The sequence below is a fragment of the Stigmatopora argus genome, chromosome 11 (genome assembly GCF_051989625.1).
Source record: "Stigmatopora argus isolate UIUO_Sarg chromosome 11, RoL_Sarg_1.0, whole genome shotgun sequence".
Lineage (NCBI taxonomy): Eukaryota > Metazoa > Chordata > Actinopteri > Syngnathiformes > Syngnathidae > Stigmatopora > Stigmatopora argus.
The window spans coordinates 5,456,641-5,475,101 of record NC_135397.1 but is presented as its reverse complement, the minus strand read 5'-3'; the positions used below and the strand labels follow the sequence as shown (position 1 = coordinate 5,475,101).

Below are 18,461 nucleotides of genomic sequence, written 5' to 3'. Positions count from 1 at the left end.
GTAAAGTAAGGCTTTTTTCTTAGAAAAACGACATAGTATAGTAAGGCTTTTTTTCTTTAAAAAAATGACATCGTATAGTAAGGCTTTTTTTCTTTAAAAAATGACAGTATAGTAAGGCTTTTTTCTTAAAAAACGACATAGTGTATTAAGGCTTTTTTTTCCTGAAAAAAAAACGACATAGTATAATAAGGCTTTTTTTCTTAGAAAAACGACATAGTATAGGTACTGTTTTTATAGTATCAAGACCACAAAACACACGACTATTCTACAATATGGGCGTGGTTACGCCTATTGTCGACGTAGCTGAGTTGATTAAGCGCATGCGCAGTAACCGTTCTTTTTGGAAGGCTCTTGCCACGCTGCCGGTCGACGACCACGCCAACAGGTAAGGAATAGAGCAATTCACTGGCTTAAATGCGTTTTTATCAAGCTGTCGGGGGGGTTTTCAGCAATCAATTGAGCCCGAAACGCCAACAAATTTCTTAGTTTAATGCCAGGTTTAACACACCGTCGACAATTTAAGTTTGGGCTTGTGCCGTATGTTACTAGTTAGCATTAGCGTTAGCGTCACGATTTGACTATGTTATCCGTTTTCTCTCCGTTATTGAGTCGTGTAGCAAGACTTTAAATTTAATCAAACAACGCCGAGACATCAACCGACAGTTTGCTGGGTAAATGCTTACTCTAGGTAGTTCCTGTTGTGTTGTAAGTATGATAGTTTTCATTGCGAGTGCTTAACACCCATTGCCGATTTGTAATGGTTCTGTTTTTACAAAAAAAAAAAATCACTTATACAAAACTGTTAAGCCAACTTTCTCCTAGCTGTTAACGTCAGTCTGTATATTTAATCGCCGTATACAAAACTATTAAGCCAACTTTCTCCTACCTAGCTCACTGGTGTCAAAGCGGCGGCCCGGGGGCCAAATCTGGCCCGCCGCGTCATTTTGTGCGGCCCGAGAAAGTAAATCATGAGTGCTGACTTTCTGTTAGGATCGAATTCAAATGAAGATTATACATGTATATTATATTTCCTCATTTTCCCCTTTTTAAATCAATAATTGTATTTGTTTAATCAATTTTATTCCTTTTTGTTTATTGTTCAAAAAGCATTTAATAAAATATAAAAATAAATATGTTTAAAAAATTCTGTTTTCCACTCTAATATTGAACATATTCCCAAAAATATTTTGTTTCCTTTTGAAATGAAAAACAAATTATTATAAGATATTTTCCCTCATGAAGAAAAAAAAAGAAGCTCAAACAAACATTTGTTTTAGATCTATAAAAACTGAATATTTAGGGCTTTTGATATAGTTTTTTTTTATCCAATTTAAAAATAAATAAATAAAAAATCTAAATATTTCAAAAATGGTCCGGCCTACGTGAAATCGAGTTGACGTTATTGCGACCCGCGAACCAACCTCGAGTTTGACACACTTGTCCTAGCTGTTAACATCAGTCTGTATATTTAATCGCCTTGTCTGGAAAAGGAAAAATAGCACTTGGCACTCGCTAACTAATTTTCATTCTTTACCTTGATCGTTTATTAAATTTCTTGTAAGATTTCTCTATCCCGTAATTGTTTGGCAACCCCCAAATACCTTGGTTAAATCAAGTTTTCCCTGTTTAGCATCAAGATAAAACTACTTCCCCAAAAAATCAACTAAGCCTATCTGTTGAATCTCCAGGCTCTATATATGCTAACTTGTGCTTTTTTGTGTGCAAGTTTTCCCTGTTTAGCACCAAGATGCAGCTCTTCTAGCATGCCTAGAGCACTCTTGAGGCTATAGAAGAGGAGCCTGGGCCAGATCAAGGTAAACCCCCCAAGTTGAATCTTCATTCTATATATTCTAACTTTTGCTATTTGTTTGCATGCAACAGGCCTGAGAGATCTTCCTCGCAAGTTGCCCACTTGAATCATATGGTGTCTCTGTACTTCTGAAAATCCAAATTAAATAAAAGCCAAAATCATCATGGTGATGTTTCACTGGCCATTCATTTCCACAGCCCTTTGACTAAATCTTTAAGGTAAGAAGGATCTCAGTTAATGTTAGAGCAGGAATTCTAAGTATTTATTCCCAACTTTTTTTCTAAGTGTTTATTCCCCCAGTTTTTTTTCTAATTTTATTTTCTGTTTATTCCTTAATTTTATTTTCTAAGTGTATATACTCAGTTTATTTTCCACATGTTTATTCCCCCAGCCTTTTTTTCTAATTTTATTTTCTAAGTGTTTATTCCCAGTGTATATACCCCATTGTTTTTCCTAATTTTATTTTCTAAGTGTTTATTCGCTAAGTGTTTATTCCCCCAGCCTTTTTTTCCAAGTGTTTATTCCCAGTGTACATACCCCATTGTTTTTCCTAATTTTATTTTCTAAGTGTTTATTCCCTATTTTTTTCTCACTGTATTTGCTAAGTGTTTATTCCCCCAGCTTTTTTTTCTAAGTGTTTAATCCCCATTTTTTAATTCTTTTATTTTCAAAGTGTCTATGCCCCCAGCTTTTTTTTTCAAATTTTATTTTCTAAGTGTATTTTACAAAAAATAATTGTAAGTGTAAAATTGTTTTGTGAACCTATAACTAAAATGTCTTGTCTTATGTCTACAGGTGGACAAACTGGAGAAAAGACTGGCTGAACCAATCAACACTTCAATGTAATGCCAACTAAGTATGCTAAAGTTGAAATGTTTACCTGTAAATAAATTGTTTTAACTTGGATTGTTACTTGCATTTGTTAGATAAAGACAAACACATGTATACATTTAAAAACTTTTATTTTGACATTTTCAAATGGACGAAGAAACTCCCCTTGGCACCAGGGGGAAATCTGGAAAAAAAAGGGGGTCAATACACAAAATTAAGTAAAAAACCATTCACAAGGTCTTACCTTTTATTTTGAAAAAGTTTGGAGATAGGTTCTGGCGTAACACCCAGCACCGAGAAATGGGGGGGTGCATCAGACTATCTGTTACATAGGCAGGAAACCTTGTCCCCCTTGTGGAATTCTGGAAAACAAAAAAAAGGGGTCAATACACAAAGTTAAGTAAAAGGCCATTCACACCTTACCTTTTATTTTGAAAAAGTTTGGAGATAGGTTCTGGCGTAACACCCAGCACCGAGAAATGGGGGGGTGCATCAGACTATCTGTACATAGGCAGGAAACCTTGTCCCCCTCAGGTGGAATTCTGGAAAACAAAAAAAGGGGTAAATGTACAAAGTTAAGTAAAAAACCATTCACACCTTACCTTTTATTTTGAAAAAGTTTGGAGATAGGTTCTGGCGTAACACCCAGCACCGAGAAATGGGGGGGTGCATCAGACTATCTGTACATAGGCAGGAAACCTTGTCCCCCTCAGGTGGAATTCTGGAAAACAAAAAAGGGGTCAATGCACAAAGTTAAGTAAAAAACCATTCACAAGGTCTTACCTTTTATTTTGAAAAACTCAGATTGGTTCAGGTGTAACACCGAGAAATGAGGGGGTGCGTCAGCCTATCTGTACATAGGCAGGAAACCTTGTCCCCCATGGGGGGGAAGGCACAATAGATTAAGTTACATAAAGAAATACAGACTAGGGCCTAATTAAGTCAAATTTTACTAAAAAAAAACTACATTTAGCTTTTTTTCCTCTAAAACATCAAAAGGGTACCCATTATTCAGACACTGCAAAAGGCAATATTAGACATACTCCTGATGGTCTGGTTTTCTTTTTGTCTGCTGCAGAGAGACTAAAAAATTATCCGAGTCTTTAAAGGCCCCTATCCAGTCAAGTTTTCATGTTTTCCTCCACAAACAAATAATCAGGATCTTGATGTGGTGGGAAATATAGAAAACACACTGGACAGGGGCCCACAAGGTACAAATTACATGAAAATAATAAATAAAATAAATCCTACTTCTGCGTTGAGTTTTTCAGTCAATTATTTCAAATCCATTCCTTCTTAAAAAAATATCCAAAAAGCTTCCATTTTTCTCTTCTTATGCCAAGGAAAAAAATGTTTAAATTAGTCAAAAATGACACCTGCACTATTGTTGAATAAATCTCACTTGGGTTTTGTCAAAACCACATTTAAAACTAAAAATGAAACGGTCCAAACCGTGAGGTCTTTAAGAAAGTTAACGGGGTAAAAGTATATAATCTATTTGAGTGCACAGTTCCACTACATGGCAGAATTTTTTGTACCAATTACCAATTTGGTCATTCGCAGTTATCTGGGTATGATGACAGTTACGCTTTTGTCGAGTCAATGATGACAAAGCCTATGTTTGATTATTATTTTTAAGTTCAGAAAGATGTGAAACTCACAAGCAGAAGCTACTCCTACACTTGCCACTATAGTATTTTTTTAAAAATTAAATTCAATAGGGATGACCCTACTTTACAGTTTTTCATTTATCGCAGCCATGTCTGGTCTACATTAACCGCGATAATCGAGGGATTACTGCTTATTCCTTACACGTACACTAATGGCATTTGTGTGGGTGACTTATCCACAGGTTTTTGCTATTAAAAAAAACACCAAGCTAGTTAGTGTTTTCATTCAAAAGTTGAATGTATCATGACGAAAAACGAGCCAATTGCGCAAAACCTTGAATACTGAACACTGACGTTTAAATATTACACGAATAGAGAAAATCGGAACGGTTTAAAAATGACTCACTTTGTTATGGCGTCGACAAGATGCCCCTTTCTGGTCGTTTTGGCCACATTCTTGATGTTTCCCAGCAGTCTGTGCTCGTTGAGGGACTGAAACACACAATGGAATGATTTCTCTTTAAACAAAGAGCGATCGGTAACGCAATGTAGCCAATTTGTTAGCAAACATTTTGCTGTCTGCACACACATGGGGCTACATCACGTCAACGAATCATGCTCTTATCACTCTTAAGACGAGAACTGGGGCTTCGAAATCCCCAAATGACAACGTACCGAATGTGCTGCATCGTCCTGTGAGAAGTTTGTCAGGCTTTCTTCGACAAAGCGTCACTTTTGAGCTGCTCTGCAGTGCACGTCCGTGTTGCCTCCTGGCTCATCAGCCATTTTGGGGTTTGACGTCAGCTATTTGAACTGTGACCTCGGCCACGCCTATTAAAAATAGACACACAAAATATAAATTGTTTTCATAATAACGTGCGTTAATCAGTGTGTGTGTGGGGGGGGGCGCTTTAAATGCTTTTGGGTTGGACTTTAATACTTTAAAAAAATACATTGTTTTCATAATAACATGCATTAGTCAGTGGGTGGGGCGGGGGCAGGGGCGGGGCTGTAAATAGGTGTTGATTGGGCATTCATACTTAAAAAAACACATTGTTTTCATCATAACGTGCATTAGTTAGTGGGGGGAGCTGTAAATATTTTTGGGTTGGGCTTTAATCCTTTAAAATACAGTATTGCACATTATGAACATTGTGATGACATGCACTTTAGTGTTTGTTTTTTTACTTCTAGACATTTAATTTAAATGACTAGAATAATTTTATTTACAGGTAAACATTTCAACTTGAGCATACTTAGTTGGCATTACATTGAAGTGTTGATTGGTTCAGCCAGTCTTTTCTCTGGTTTGTCCACCTGTAGACATAAGACAAGACATTTTAGTTATAAGTTCACAAAACTATTTTACACTTACAATTAATTTTTGTAAAATACACTTCGAAAAAAAGCCTTACTATACTATAGTAAGGCTTTTTTTTCCTTAAAAAAAAACGACATAGTATAGTAAGACTTTTTTTCTTAAAAAACAACATAGTATAGTAAGGCTTTTTTTATTTATTAAAAAACGACATAGTATAGTAAGACTTTTTTCTTTAAAAAAAAACGACATAGTATAGTAAGGCTTTTTTTCTTAAAAAAACAACATAGTATAGTAAGGCTTTTTTTCTCAAAAAACGACATAGTATAGTAAGGCTTTTTTTCTTAAAAAACAACATAGTATAGTAAGGCTTTTTTCTCAAAAAACGACTTAGTATAGTAAGGCTTTTTTTAAGCCTTACCATAATGGTCATTTTTTTCAAGAAAAGCTTTACTATTGCATGGTCATTTATTTTAGGAAAAAATGCCTTACTGTACTTTTTAAAGGAAAAAAAGCTTTTTGGTTTACCGAAAATTAGCCTTACTATAGTCTCTTTTTTAATAAAAGCCTTACCATGCATAGACTTTTCCATGAAAAAAATATGTTTTGTTAACCATTTTTTTTATTAATAAATTATTCAGGGGGCTGCAGACCCCTAAAAGAGGCAAAGTGAGACCACTGGATGAAACGTTACAGCCAATTTTGTTATTATGAAGCGCGTCAACGTGTTGTGTGGCGTCACTCGGTAGCGAGGCTCCTATTGGCCGGTGCAGAGCGGAAGTGGATGGCAAGCTGCTCTTTTCTCTTTTTGCTCCGTGGCATTTTGCAAACAGAGGCCGCCTGTCGTTGTGGCTTTGGTTCCACCCTCCGACTTTAAGAGTCGACGGCGAGGGATGCACACGTCATGAGGTAAGGAAGCGCATTAGCACGGCAAAATGCCTTCCCCAAACGTTTAATAGACAGACAAATATAGATGGAAACCGCTTTACTTAGACCTCTGTCGCCAAGCTAACAGCACAACGTGCTCTACTTCCGGTGAAGGCGGTTCACAATAATTGCGAACGGACGACATAAGTGATGGTTCACATTGGACCATTGTTAAACAGCTTATAAAAACAATAAAAAAGTCATTAAACAGCTTTTTTTTATAGAGAATTGCTGCATTTTTATTTTGGGTTACTAAAAGATATTTGAATTTAAGAGTTTGGGAAGAAATGTTTTAAAAAGAACTTTATTGTGCAGTTAGACAAACTCATTCACAATATATGTTCAGGGTTTACAATAAACATACAAAAAATGTTACATGTATAGGGGAAAAGCAAAACACAACAATACAACAAAAAATATAAATTAATGTTCGATAAAAACTACAATGTTAGTGTAAAACAACAATAACTACTATGTTGATCAATAATAAAATTAACAAAGACATTAGATATTAAGAATCACATCGAAAAGCTGATTATAACATTTAAATGCCTAAAATAGGACAAATATAGCTACATGTATAACAAGTTAAATATTAATTTAAATTTTGTGTATAATGCGCAAACATAAAATAATAGTAGGAAAAACATTTATTCTATTAAAAACGAATTGATAGTGATAAACATGTGCAATGGCTGGCAGTGGACATTCACTGTTTCAACACGCAGGACGGCAAAGGACGTCTAATTCATTTTCAAATTTTAAAAAATGCATTAAAATACTTCTTAAGGTGTCACCGCACATGTCTTTTACCTGCAGTGAAAGGTAAAAAAAAATTGTGGTGATTTTCTGCTTTTATTTTCTAACAAACAACTGCAAAACAGGAAACCAAACGTTGTGTGTATTGTTCAACAGTCATAGCGGGACTCTTGAGCCTATCTGCGAAAATCATGCTTTTTGGGGGGTGAACTTTGGAGCCAGTTTGAAGTAATCTTACGTAACCGGGGTCACTCTGGTCGACTCTTTCTCCGTGGGTGACAAAAGTCATATCTTCTTCCCCAAAACGCAACATGATATTCATCCGAAAGGCTTTACGAGTTCCGTCTTCGCCTCCACGTGCCTCTTGTCGCCGACTTGACCTTTCTCCGTGGCAGGTGACAAGCGCGTGGTTTTCCTGGGGGAGATTCTTCCCGGCGGCTTTTTTTCCCCGAGCGCCGTCTGGCGAGACATGAGAGCGCCATGCCCAGGCGGGGGTTGCCGGTCCACGGCCGGTTGCGCTGGCTTTTCCTGGGCCTCCTCCTGCTGCTGGTCACGCTGTTTTTCACCTACCTGCTGGAGTGCGCCCCTCCCGGCGACATCAACCGGGCGTTGCCGGGCATAGCGGGCGAGCCCTCGGGAAAGGAGTACTACCAAGCCCTGCTGCAGGAGCAGGAGGAGCGCCACCTGAGCCGTGCCTCCAGTCTCAAGCGGCAGATCGCGCAGCTCAAGCAGGAGCTGCAAGAAATGAGCGAGAAGCTCAAGCCGCTGCAGGAGAAGAAGGAGCTCTCCGAGGCGCAGGCTTTGGCGGAGAACAAGGCGGAGCGAGGGGAGCCGGGGGATTTGTTGGACTACCTGCACTCGCAGATCGACAAGGCCGAGGTGGGCGCGGGGGCGCGCCTGCCCAGCGAGTACGCCGTGGTGCCCTTCGAGAGCTTCACCTCGTCCAAGATTTACCAGCTGGAGATGGGGCTGACGAGACACCCGGAGGAGAAGCCCGTTCGAAAGGACCGCCGCGACGAACTGGCCGAGGTCATCGAGGCGGCCTTGGAGATCCTCAACAACCCCGACGAGGAGGACGACGTGCCCGCTCGGAAGCAGGTCTACAAAGAGGGCCACTTCATCGAAGGTGAGGTATTTCTCCAACTATTTGCTCATGTACTGCGCTAAGCTAATATTGGTGACTACAAATGTTAGCGGAGGATTGTCAACTTATCACCCATTAATATCATTGAATATAGCACATTGTGTACTGTTTATATTAAAAGATTGAAAGTGGGTTGATGCACGTACTTTTTGGTTTAAATTTTCTATCAGCCCATTTAACAGGAAGTTTTTTTTGTTTAAATGTCGACCAATATCTTAGCTGGTTTATTTAAAGACTTTTTTTTTCAATGTTGATTGAGATATAGGCGATATAATCGGATGACTGTTACGTTTATGCGGTTTTTGCACCACCTGGTGGCTAGTTTTCAAAGGAAAAACATTTTAAGGTTAATTATATATACATAAATTTATGTTTCACTTGCCTTTTCAACGCCAAAATCACCAACTGTTGTCTTAAAGTGTCTCTTTTCCATGTCTCCCTCCCTCCTCCAAGTCACCTCAGTCAAATGAACAAATCTTGAGCAAGCTGGCCAGAAGCCTGGTAACGAAGCGGGTAATTTGATTCAGGTGTGGTGGTGGAGGAGGGAGACTGGATAGGCTCCGCCCACGACCGGAGTTGGTCAACAAGCTTTTAAATATATAATAATAATAAGAAATCAGTTCAATAACTTAATTCGATGCGCTCTATTTGGTCCATATTTGATTGAAATATTTCAAAATAGAATTTGTAACCCCACAAATGATTGAAATGTTATGATATAAGCTCATTTCTAAAGTTTTGTCCCACGTCGGTAGGCATGCACAGGACCGAGCGGGACAAAGGCTCACTTTACGAGCTGTTCTTCGCCGAAAAAGAGTTGGGCGCCATCCGCCACGTCACCCTCTTCAGGCCTTTTGGGCCGCTGATGAAAGTCAGGAGCGCCGCCGTCGACACGTCCGCCATGATCATCGACGTCATCGTGCCGCTGGCGGGCCGAGTTGAAACCTTTCTGCAGTTCTTGCACAACTTCAGGTGAAAACGTGGTCCGGACCGTGGCGTCGGCCCTTTTTTGGAAAAGTCTGTAACGCCGCTGACTGCTCTTAGGAAGGTGTGTGTGCAGCAGGACAGACGTGTTCATCTCACCGTAGTTTATTTTGGTCACGAGGGTCTTCAAGAGGTCAAGTTGTCTTTGGAATCCATGTCAAGGTTTGTCCTTCTCCTCAGATGTATTGGCCCTGTCAAGGTCATCTTAAACTATTATTATTTTTGTCAGAGAGGAGAATTTCTCCAACTACACGCTGATCCCGGTGGACGAGGAGTTTTCCCGTGGGCGGGGCTTGGATATCGGCGCGCACGCTTGGAACAAAGGCGACGTGCTGATGTTTTTCTGCGACGTGGACATCCATTTCACCTCGGACTTCCTCAATTCGTGCCGTCTCCACGCGTCACCCAGTACGTTTTCACGTCTGCTCATTTTTGGACCCAACTTCAATGTGTTTGGAACCAGCCCAGCAGACGTCCAATCCATTTCAAGTGGCAGGGCGGCGGCAGCCAATGAACGTCTCCTCCTCCTCCTCCCACTTCAAAAGGATTGGACGTCTATGGCTGTCAATGGCAGAGTCAACATGCTTTTCTTTATTCTTTAGATAAGAAAGTCTTCTATCCGGTGGTGTTCAGTCTGTATAATCCTGCCATCGTTTATGGAAATGCGGAGCTAGCGCCACCTGTCGAGCTACAACTGGTAAGACGTTACACTTGAATTTTATTTCGCAACATAGTATAGTAAGGCTTTTTTCTTTAAAAAATGACATAGTATAGTAAGGTTTTTTTCCTGAAAAAACGACATAGTATAGTAAGGCTTTTTTCTTAAAAAACGACATAGTATAGTAAGGCTTTTTTTCTTTAAAAAACGACATAGTATAGCAAGGCTTTTTTTTTCTTAAAAAACGACATAGTATAGTAAGGCTTTTTTTCTTAAAAAACGACATAGTATAGCAAGGCTTTTTTTTCTTAAAAAACGACATAGTATGGTAAGGCTTTTTTTCTTAAAAAACGACATAGTATAGTAAGGCTTTTTTTCTTAAAAAACGACATAGTATAGTAAGGCTTTTTTTCTTAAAAAACGACATAGTATAGTAAGGCTTTTTTTCTTAAAAAACGACATAGTATAGCAAGGCTTTTTTTTTCTTAAAAAACGACATAGTATAGTAAGGCTTTTTTTCTTAAAAAACGACATAGTATAGTAAGGCTTTTTTTTCTTAAAAAACGACATAGTATGGTAAGGCTTTTTTTCTTAAAAAACGACATAGTATAGTAAGGCTTTTTTTCTTAAAAAACGACATAGTATAGTAAGGCTTTTTTTCTTAAAAAACGACATAGTATAGTAAGGCTTTTTTTCTTAAAAAACGACATAGTATAAGTAAGGCTTTTTTTCTTAAAAAACGACATAGTATAGTAAGGCTTTTTTTCTTAAAAAATGACATAGTATAGTAAGGCTTTTTTTCTTTAAAAAACGACATAGTATAGCAAGGCTTTTTTTTTCTTAAAAAAACGACATAGTATAGTAAGGCTTTTTTTCTTAAAAAACGACATAGTATAGTAAGGCTTTTTTTTCTTAAAAAATGACATAGTATCGTAAGGCTTTTTTTCTTTAAAAAACGACATAGTATAGTAAGGCTTTTTTCTTAAAAAACGACATAGTATAGTAAGGCTTTTTTTCTTTAAAAAACGACATAGTATAGCAAGGCTTTTTTTTTCTTAAAAAACGACATAGTATAGTAAGGCTTTTTTTCTTAAAAAACGACATAGTATAGTAAGGCTTTTTTTTCTTAAAAAATGACATAGTATAGTAAGGCTTTTTTTCTTTAAAAAACGACATAGTATAGCAAGGCTTTTTTTTTCTTAAAAAACGACATAGTATAGTAAGGCTTTTTTTCTTTAAAAAACGACATAGTATAGTAAGGCTTTTTTCTTAAAAAACGACATAGTATAGTAAGGCTTTTTTTCTTTAAAAAACGACATAGTATAGTAAGGCTTTTTTTCTTTAAAAAACGACATAGTATAGTAAGGCTTTTTTCTTAAAAAACGACATAGTATAAGTAAGGCTTTTTTTCTTAAAAAACGACATAGTATAGTAAGGCTTTTTTTCTTAAAAAACGACATAGTATAGTAAGGCTTTTTTTCTTAAAAAACGACATAGTATAGCAAGGCTTTTTTTTTCTTAAAAAACGACATAGTATAGTAAGGCTTTTTTTCTTAAAAAACGACATAGTATAGTAAGGCTTTTTTTTCTTAAAAAACGACATAGTATGGTAAGGCTTTTTTTCTTAAAAAAACGACATAGTATAGTAAGGCTTTTTTTCTTAAAAAACGACATAGTATAGTAAGGCTTTTTTTCTTAAAAAACGACATAGTATAGTAAGGCTTTTTTTCTTAAAAAACGACATGGTATAAGTAAGGCTTTTTTTCTTAAAAAACGACATAGTATAGTAAGGCTTTTTTTCTTAAAAAATGACATAGTATAGTAAGGCTTTTTTTCTTTAAAAAACGACATAGTATAGCAAGGCTTTTTTTTTCTTAAAAAAACGACATAGTATAGTAAGGCTTTTTTTCTTAAAAAACGACATAGTATAGTAAGGCTTTTTTTTCTTAAAAAATGACATAGTATCGTAAGGCTTTTTTTCTTTAAAAAACGACATAGTATGGTAAGGCTTTTTTTCTTAAAAAACGACATAGTATAGTAAGGCTTTTTTTCTTAAAAAACGACATAGTATAGTAAGGCTTTTTTTCTTAAAAAACGACATAGTATAGTAAGGCTTTTTTTCTTAAAAAACGACATAGTATAGCAAGGCTTTTTTTTTCTTAAAAAACGACATAGTATAGTAAGGCTTTTTTTCTTAAAAAACGACATAGTATAGTAAGGCTTTTTTTCTTAAAAAACGACATAGTATAGTAAGGCTTTTTTTCTTAAAAAACGACATAGTATAGTAAGGCTTTTTTTCTTAAAAAACGACATAGTATAGCAAGGCTTTTTTTTTCTTAAAAAACGACATAGTATAGTAAGGCTTTTTTTCTTAAAAAACGACATAGTATAGTAAGGCTTTTTTTTCTTAAAAAACGACATAGTATGGTAAGGCTTTTTTTCTTAAAAAACGACATAGTATAGTAAGGCTTTTTTTCTTAAAAAACGACATAGTATAGTAAGGCTTTTTTTCTTAAAAAACGACATAGTATAGTAAGGCTTTTTTTCTTAAAAAACGACATAGTATAAGTAAGGCTTTTTTTCTTAAAAAACGACATAGTATAGTAAGGCTTTTTTTCTTAAAAAATGACATAGTATAGTAAGGCTTTTTTTCTTTAAAAAACGACATAGTATAGCAAGGCTTTTTTTTTCTTAAAAAAACGACATAGTATAGTAAGGCTTTTTTTCTTAAAAAACGACATAGTATAGTAAGGCTTTTTTTTCTTAAAAAATGACATAGTATCGTAAGGCTTTTTTTCTTTAAAAAACGACATAGTATAGTAAGGCTTTTTTCTTAAAAAACGACATAGTATAGTAAGGCTTTTTTTCTTTAAAAAACGACATAGTATAGCAAGGCTTTTTTTTTCTTAAAAAACGACATAGTATAGTAAGGCTTTTTTTCTTAAAAAACGACATAGTATAGTAAGGCTTTTTTTTCTTAAAAAATGACATAGTATAGTAAGGCTTTTTTTCTTTAAAAAACGACATAGTATAGCAAGGCTTTTTTTTTCTTAAAAAACGACATAGTATAGTAAGGCTTTTTTTCTTTAAAAAACGACATAGTATAGTAAGGCTTTTTTCTTAAAAAACGACATAGTATAGTAAGGCTTTTTTTCTTTAAAAAACGACATAGTATAGTAAGGCTTTTTTTCTTTAAAAAACGACATAGTATAGTAAGGCTTTTTTCTTAAAAAACGACATAGTATAAGTAAGGCTTTTTTTCTTAAAAAACGACATAGTATAGTAAGGCTTTTTTTCTTAAAAAACGACATAGTATAGTAAGGCTTTTTTTCTTAAAAAACGACATAGTATAGCAAGGCTTTTTTTTTCTTAAAAAACGACATAGTATAGTAAGGCTTTTTTTCTTAAAAAACGACATAGTATAGTAAGGCTTTTTTTTCTTAAAAAACGACATAGTATGGTAAGGCTTTTTTTCTTAAAAAAACGACATAGTATAGTAAGGCTTTTTTTCTTAAAAAACGACATAGTATAGTAAGGCTTTTTTTCTTAAAAAACGACATAGTATAGTAAGGCTTTTTTTCTTAAAAAACGACATAGTATAAGTAAGGCTTTTTTTCTTAAAAAACGACATAGTATAGTAAGGCTTTTTTTCTTAAAAAATGACATAGTATAGTAAGGCTTTTTTTCTTTAAAAAACGACATAGTATAGCAAGGCTTTTTTTTTCTTAAAAAAACGACATAGTATAGTAAGGCTTTTTTTCTTAAAAAACGACATAGTATAGTAAGGCTTTTTTTTCTTAAAAAATGACATAGTATCGTAAGGCTTTTTTTCTTTAAAAAACGACATAGTATAGTAAGGCTTTTTTCTTAAAAAACGACATAGTATAGTAAGGCTTTTTTTCTTTAAAAAACGACATAGTATAGCAAGGCTTTTTTTTTCTTAAAAAACGACATAGTATAGTAAGGCTTTTTTTCTTAAAAAACGACATAGTATAGTAAGGCTTTTTTTTCTTAAAAAATGACATAGTATAGTAAGGCTTTTTTTCTTTAAAAAACGACATAGTATAGCAAGGCTTTTTTTTTCTTAAAAAACGACATAGTATAGTAAGGCTTTTTTTCTTTAAAAAACGACATAGTATAGTAAGGCTTTTTTCTTAAAAAACGACATAGTATAGTAAGGCTTTTTTTCTTTAAAAAACGACATAGTATAGTAAGGCTTTTTTTCTTTAAAAAACGACATAGTATAGTAAGGCTTTTTTCTTAAAAAACGACATAGTATAAGTAAGGCTTTTTTTCTTAAAAAACGACATAGTATAGTAAGGCTTTTTTTCTTAAAAAACGACATAGTATAGTAAGGCTTTTTTTCTTAAAAAACGACATAGTATAGCAAGGCTTTTTTTTTCTTAAAAAACGACATAGTATAGTAAGGCTTTTTTTCTTAAAAAACGACATAGTATAGTAAGGCTTTTTTTTCTTAAAAAACGACATAGTATGGTAAGGCTTTTTTTCTTAAAAAAACGACATAGTATAGTAAGGCTTTTTTTCTTAAAAAACGACATAGTATAGTAAGGCTTTTTTTCTTAAAAAACGACATAGTATAGTAAGGCTTTTTTTCTTAAAAAACGACATAGTATAAGTAAGGCTTTTTTTCTTAAAAAACGACATAGTATAGTAAGGCTTTTTTTCTTAAAAAATGACATAGTATAGTAAGGCTTTTTTTCTTTAAAAAACGACATAGTATAGCAAGGCTTTTTTTTTCTTAAAAAAACGACATAGTATAGTAAGGCTTTTTTTCTTAAAAAACGACATAGTATAGTAAGGCTTTTTTTTCTTAAAAAATGACATAGTATCGTAAGGCTTTTTTTCTTTAAAAAACGACATAGTATAGTAAGGCTTTTTTCTTAAAAAACGACATAGTATAGTAAGGCTTTTTTTCTTTAAAAAACGACATAGTATAGCAAGGCTTTTTTTTTCTTAAAAAACGACATAGTATAGTAAGGCTTTTTTTCTTAAAAAACGACATAGTATAGTAAGGCTTTTTTTTCTTAAAAAATGACATAGTATAGTAAGGCTTTTTTTCTTTAAAAAACGACATAGTATAGCAAGGCTTTTTTTTTCTTAAAAAACGACATAGTATAGTAAGGCTTTTTTTCTTTAAAAAACGACATAGTATAGTAAGGCTTTTTTCTTAAAAAACGACATAGTATAGTAAGGCTTTTTTTCTTTAAAAAACGACATAGTATAGTAAGGCTTTTTTTCTTTAAAAAACGACATAGTATAGTAAGGCTTTTTTCTTAAAAAACGACATAGTATAAGTAAGGCTTTTTTTCTTAAAAAACGACATAGTATAGTAAGGCTTTTTTTCTTAAAAAACGACATAGTATAGTAAGGCTTTTTTTCTTAAAAAACGACATAGTATAGCAAGGCTTTTTTTTTCTTAAAAAACGACATAGTATAGTAAGGCTTTTTTTCTTAAAAAACGACATAGTATAGTAAGGCTTTTTTTTCTTAAAAAACGACATAGTATGGTAAGGCTTTTTTTCTTAAAAAAACGACATAGTATAGTAAGGCTTTTTTTCTTAAAAAACGACATAGTATAGTAAGGCTTTTTTTCTTAAAAAACGACATAGTATAGTAAGGCTTTTTTTCTTAAAAAACGACATAGTATAAGTAAGGCTTTTTTTCTTAAAAAACGACATAGTATAGTAAGGCTTTTTTTCTTAAAAAATGACATAGTATAGTAAGGCTTTTTTTCTTTAAAAAACGACATAGTATAGCAAGGCTTTTTTTTTCTTAAAAAAACGACATAGTATAGTAAGGCTTTTTTTCTTAAAAAACGACATAGTATAGTAAGGCTTTTTTTTCTTAAAAAATGACATAGTATCGTAAGGCTTTTTTTCTTTAAAAAACGACATAGTATAGTAAGGCTTTTTTCTTAAAAAACGACATAGTATAGTAAGGCTTTTTTTCTTTAAAAAACGACATAGTATAGCAAGGCTTTTTTTTTCTTAAAAAACGACATAGTATAGTAAGGCTTTTTTTCTTAAAAAACGACATAGTATAGTAAGGCTTTTTTTTCTTAAAAAATGACATAGTATAGTAAGGCTTTTTTTCTTTAAAAAACGACATAGTATAGCAAGGCTTTTTTTTTCTTAAAAAACGACATAGTATAGTAAGGCTTTTTTTCTTTAAAAAACGACATAGTATAGTAAGGCTTTTTTCTTAAAAAACGACATAGTATAGTAAGGCTTTTTTTCTTTAAAAAACGACATAGTATAGTAAGGCTTTTTTTCTTTAAAAAACGACATAGTATAGTAAGGCTTTTTTCTTAAAAAACGACATAGTATAAGTAAGGCTTTTTTTCTTAAAAAACGACATAGTATAGTAAGGCTTTTTTTCTTAAAAAACGACATAGTATAGTAAGGCTTTTTTTCTTAAAAAACGACATAGTATAGCAAGGCTTTTTTTTTCTTAAAAAACGACATAGTATAGTAAGGCTTTTTTTCTTAAAAAACGACATAGTATAGTAAGGCTTTTTTTTCTTAAAAAACGACATAGTATGGTAAGGCTTTTTTTCTTAAAAAAACGACATAGTATAGTAAGGCTTTTTTTCTTAAAAAACGACATAGTATAGTAAGGCTTTTTTTCTTAAAAAACGACATAGTATAGTAAGGCTTTTTTTCTTAAAAAACGACATAGTATAAGTAAGGCTTTTTTTCTTAAAAAACGACATAGTATAGTAAGGCTTTTTTTCTTAAAAAATGACATAGTATAGTAAGGCTTTTTTTCTTTAAAAAACGACATAGTATAGCAAGGCTTTTTTTTTCTTAAAAAAACGACATAGTATAGTAAGGCTTTTTTTCTTAAAAAACGACATAGTATAGTAAGGCTTTTTTTTCTTAAAAAATGACATAGTATCGTAAGGCTTTTTTTCTTTAAAAAACGACATAGTATAGTAAGGCTTTTTTCTTAAAAAACGACATAGTATAGTAAGGCTTTTTTTCTTTAAAAAACGACATAGTATAGCAAGGCTTTTTTTTTCTTAAAAAACGACATAGTATAGTAAGGCTTTTTTTCTTAAAAAACGACATAGTATAGTAAGGCTTTTTTTTCTTAAAAAATGACATAGTATAGTAAGGCTTTTTTTCTTTAAAAAACGACATAGTATAGCAAGGCTTTTTTTTTCTTAAAAAACGACATAGTATAGTAAGGCTTTTTTTCTTTAAAAAACGACATAGTATAGTAAGGCTTTTTTCTTAAAAAACGACATAGTATAGTAAGGCTTTTTTTCTTTAAAAAACGACATAGTATAGTAAGGCTTTTTTTCTTTAAAAAACGACATAGTATAGTAAGGCTTTTTTCTTAAAAAACGACATAGTATAGTAAGGCTTTTTTTCTTAAAAAATGACATAGTATAGTAAGGCACCTGTCGAGCTACAACTGGTAAGACGTTACACTTGAATTTTATCTCAGGTTATAAATACGACCTAAAACTGATGTTTATTTTCAACTAGGTTCACAAAAAGGATGCTGGTTTTTGGAGAGATTTTGGCTTCGGAATGACGTGTCAGTATCGATCGGATTTCTTAAGTATCGGTAAGCCCTTGGGATCTTTGGCGCGGCGCTTTAGCCGGATTTTCGCTAATCCATTCCCCTCTCTTAGGTGGGTTCGATCTGGAAGTGAAAGGCTGGGGCGTAGAAGACGTCCACTTGTACAGGAAATACCTTCGGAGCGACCTGGTGGTGATCCGTACGCCGGTGCGCGATCTTTTCCACCTGTGGCACGAGAAACAGTGCGCCGACGAGCTGACCCCGGAACAGTATCGCATGTGCATTCAGTCCAAAGCCATGAACGAGGCCTCGCACCCCCATCTGGGGATGCTGGTGTTCCGGGAGGAAATCGAAGCTCACCTGCGCAAACAGGCCTTCAAGCCGCAGAACAAAGGAGAAGAATGAGCCCGCCATCCATGACGCACAGCTGTAGACAAATGAATGTACAAAGAACTACGCAGCAATCAAACGATCCAATTGCTGCTCACCCTGCTGCATTTCTTACACGCCCCCCCAAAGTCGACATTTTCTGCTGTGAAACGGAGCAACCCGCTGAAGCGCCGTTTTTCTCGCTGGGTTTTCTTCTCCGGTCATCTGACATTTCTTCAAATTCCAGTTCTTGCATTATTGGGCTAATGGCTGGGTTTTTCAATTTCCTTTTTTTATATATCTAACCTGTCGAGCCATATTGTTCAGATAGTTTTCTATTTATTAGCTGTTGAATAAAAGGGACTTTTTAATTTCCTGTGACAGTCACCGTCTGAATAAAGATGCATGTTGATGTGACTGGAGGTGCAAAGATCTAATGTGAGCATGAAGAACTAATATTGGGTCAGAGGGTATACATTTTTTTTTTTAATTCTCCGAAA

The 18,461-nt window shown here is 34.3% G+C and overlaps 1 protein-coding gene and 3 long non-coding RNA genes across 7 annotated transcripts; 2 read left to right on the top strand and 2 right to left on the bottom strand.

Moving 5' to 3' along the window:
* The first annotated feature begins 235 nt into the window (after positions 1 to 235).
* Positions 236 to 2,716, top strand: LOC144084886 (uncharacterized). The gene is made up of 4 exons (XR_013303948.1): positions 236 to 385; positions 1,727 to 1,814; positions 1,882 to 2,028; positions 2,606 to 2,716. It is a non-coding gene; the product is annotated as an uncharacterized LOC144084886 (long non-coding RNA).
* Positions 2,717 to 2,755: 39 nt separating this feature from the next.
* LOC144084692 (uncharacterized) lies at positions 2,756 to 5,069 on the bottom strand. Of its 3 annotated transcripts, none has more exons than XR_013303883.1 (5): positions 4,927 to 5,069; positions 4,658 to 4,743; positions 3,244 to 3,362; positions 3,065 to 3,183; positions 2,756 to 2,825 (listed from the first exon to the last, which is right to left on the bottom strand). It is a non-coding gene; the product is annotated as an uncharacterized LOC144084692 (long non-coding RNA). The 3 variants fall into 3 exon arrangements; XR_013303882.1 differs by lacking the exon at positions 2,756 to 2,825 and adding an exon at positions 2,863 to 3,003; XR_013303884.1 differs by lacking the exon at positions 2,756 to 2,825 and adding an exon at positions 2,892 to 2,992.
* A 1,260-nt stretch (positions 5,070 to 6,329) lies between these two features.
* Positions 6,330 to 18,152, top strand: csgalnact2 (chondroitin sulfate N-acetylgalactosaminyltransferase 2). Its single transcript, XM_077613180.1, has 8 exons — positions 6,330 to 6,478; positions 7,651 to 8,381; positions 9,155 to 9,371; positions 9,444 to 9,545; positions 9,613 to 9,791; positions 9,986 to 10,080; positions 17,556 to 17,637; positions 17,705 to 18,152. Exons 2-8 carry the CDS (start codon positions 7,736 to 7,738, stop codon positions 17,995 to 17,997), a joined length of 1,614 nt encoding a protein of 537 aa, XP_077469306.1. The 5' UTR covers positions 6,330 to 6,478; positions 7,651 to 7,735; the 3' UTR covers positions 17,998 to 18,152.
* LOC144084595 (uncharacterized) lies at positions 7,333 to 8,952 on the bottom strand. 2 transcript variants are annotated; one of them, XR_013303856.1, is made up of 3 exons: positions 8,782 to 8,952; positions 8,108 to 8,370; positions 7,333 to 7,990 (listed from the first exon to the last, which is right to left on the bottom strand). It is a non-coding gene; the product is annotated as an uncharacterized LOC144084595 (long non-coding RNA). The 2 variants fall into 2 exon arrangements; XR_013303857.1 differs by having other exon boundaries at positions 8,108 to 8,355.
* Positions 18,153 to 18,461: the final 309 nt, after the last annotated feature.